General features: G+C 44.1%; 1 protein-coding gene across 1 annotated transcript in view; it reads left to right on the top strand.

Annotated features, from left to right (window-relative positions):
• Positions 1-1701, top strand: part of LOC110036259 (wall-associated receptor kinase 5-like) — a 2353-nt gene extending 652 nt beyond the window's left edge. The window contains exons 2-4 of the mRNA XM_020740663.1: positions 15-481; positions 555-722; positions 797-1701. Of these exons, the coding sequence (XP_020596322.1) occupies positions 15-481; positions 555-722; positions 797-1701 (1540 nt within the window). The remainder of the gene's footprint in view (positions 1-14; positions 482-554; positions 723-796) is intronic.
• The last annotated feature ends 913 nt before the right edge of the window (positions 1702-2614 follow it).

The raw sequence follows: 2614 nt of genomic DNA, 5'->3' as shown, positions 1-2614 counted from the left end.
GCGGCCATCGGCTGCGACACCGCCGCCGTCATCTCTGACGGCGATGGCAAGTTCACAAGCGGCTGCGTCTCACTCTGTCCCAGCCCAGAGAGGATTCCGGGCGCCACAGTAGCAGGAGACTGCTCTGGCGTCGGATGCTGTGAAGCTGCAGTTCCTTATGGAAGGAGGCGTCTAAGCCTCGGCGCAAGCAGTGTTTTTGGCTACGTTAATGTCTCGGCGTTCGACAACTGCAGTTACTCCTTTGTGTCGGAAAACGGTGCGTACGAGTTTAAGTTGGAGGATTTGAGGGATTTCAAGAGCAGAGCGAACGTATCTGCGAGGCTGGAGTGGGCGATTGGCGACGGCGCCGGGTGTTCCAGCCCGCATTTCTGCGGGGAAAACAGCTACTGCGTGTCTTCGCCAAGAGGTAGTGGGTATCTCTGTAATTGCTTGCAGGGGTTCAAGGGGAACGCATACTTGAATGGCTCTTATGGCTGCCAAGGTATGAAGAAAGCGTCATGAAAACAATGGTTGCATAAATTTAACAAAAAAATGTGATCAATTCCTATTTGCAGATGTTAATGAGTGCATGAACCCGAACGCTAGCCCATGTGTCCCCGAAGCTCGCTGCCAGAACTTGGTTCCTGGGTACAAATGTTCTTGTCCTTTTGCTACAACTGGGGATGGAACCAGGAATCGATCTGGTTGCAGAAAGATTTTTCCAATTGTTGAAGCCATTCTAGGTGCACAAAATTTAGTCTAGATCTGCATCTTGCTTTTGTAATTTTTGCTGAATTCTACTCCTTTTTTCTCATAGGAACTGCTCTCGTGATTGGAGCAATTCTTATATTAGGGCTCTGGATCTACTTTTCACAAAAGCAGAGATCGCTTATCAAACAAAGGGAGCAATACTTCAGAAAGAACGGCGGCCTCCTTTTGCTGAGACAGCAATTATCCATCAATGAAGGCTTGGCTGACAGCTCTAGAATCTTCTCCTCCGAAGAGCTGCAGCGAGCCACCGCAGGCTACAGCGACACCCATATCATTGGCACTTCTAGCTACGGCAAAGTATACAGGGGCATCCTCGATGACGGGAGGACGGTTGCCGTAAAAACGTTAAGAGCAATGGAGCGCTCCCAGATCGAACAGTTCGTCAACGAAGTCGTCATCCTTTCAAATATCAACCATCAAAACATCGTAAGGCTTATCGGCTGCTGCCTTGAAACTAAATCTCCAATGCTGGTCTACGAGTTCGCAGCCTATGGAAGTCTGTACAAGCAACTGCATGAGAGAGACTTTAGCCATGGTAGCCGACTGTCATGGAAGGATAGAGTGAGGATTGCCCTTGAGACTGCTGAGGCGCTTGCTTTCCTGAATTCGGCAGCATCCATATCAATCTTGCACCAAGATGTTAAATCGTTGAACATTTTGTTGGATGATAACTTCACCGCCAAGATTGCAGATTTCGGTATCTCAAGTTTGGTTCTTGCGGACCAGACCGAAATGCCTCCTTTAGGGCAGGGGAGCTTTGGGTATTTGGATCCTGAGCACTTTCAATCGAGCCAGTTGACTGCGAACAGCGATGTTTATAGCTTCGGGATCATATTAGTTGAGCTTCTGACGGGTCAGAAGCCGATTTCAATTTCGATGGAGAGACCGAAGGAAGATGGCAATCTGGCAATGTACTTTCTGTCCTCTCTTAAGTGCAAGGAGTTGAAGTGATGAGAGAAAGGAGGTTTGAGCAGGTGAGAGCACTGGCCAAGCTTGCGAGGAAATGCTTACAGTTGAGAGGGGAGAAGCGGCCTACCATGAAGGAAGTGGCTCAGGAGTTTGGTCTTGTAGCAGAGCGTTGGAAGAATGAGGGGAGCGATGAAATTGAGGAAGAAAACTTTTGAAAGAGTTTGTTAAAGAGATCAGATGTACAGGATAGTATTCTGAGAAATGTTTCAATGCCGCGAGATAGGAAATTTTGATTTTCTCCGATCTGCACCGTAAGTGAACTAATATTTTTCCCGTTGGAGTCAATGAACTCTTTCCTCCATGTTTAGCCAATGTGTGAGAGCAAATTTAGAAATCATGTCCAATTTTTCATGTTTGTTTGTTCTTTTTTTTTTTATTTTTTTGGGTGGAAAGGTTTATCGAAAGCCCAATTATTTTTATGCAAATATATATCTAACACCTGAAAAATTCATATTACATGTACACCGATGAATCCTATACATTACTCTTAAAAGTAAAATACAATCTTTTCGTGTATAAGTTTATGAATCATAAAAAGAAAAAAGAGCCAGTTATATATATCTAACACCTGAAAAATTCATATTACATGTGCACCAATGAATCCTATACATTACTCTCTTAAAAATAAAATACAATCTTTTCGTGTATTTATGAATCATAAAAAGAAAAAAGAGCCAGTTGGGGAAAAAAATTCATTTGGATTAAACTATCTTACTACCTGACAACCTCTTTCTCCTTTTCTTTTCTCCCTATCTAAAATTGTAAACTCTCTCCTTTCCTTGGGCTTCTCTAGACTGAGAAGCCTCACCCCTCTAGAGTCTTTGCTATGGAAGACTTTCGCTCTCTCCTCTTCCTCTACTGTCTTCAATTTAGAGCTTTCACATTTTCTTAATTG

This window comes from Phalaenopsis equestris, unplaced genomic scaffold, assembly GCF_001263595.1.
Source record: "Phalaenopsis equestris unplaced genomic scaffold, ASM126359v1 Scaffold204418, whole genome shotgun sequence".
Lineage (NCBI taxonomy): Eukaryota > Viridiplantae > Streptophyta > Magnoliopsida > Asparagales > Orchidaceae > Phalaenopsis > Phalaenopsis equestris.
Note: the sequence above shows the minus strand (reverse complement) of the source record. Positions and strands in the feature narration are given on the sequence as shown.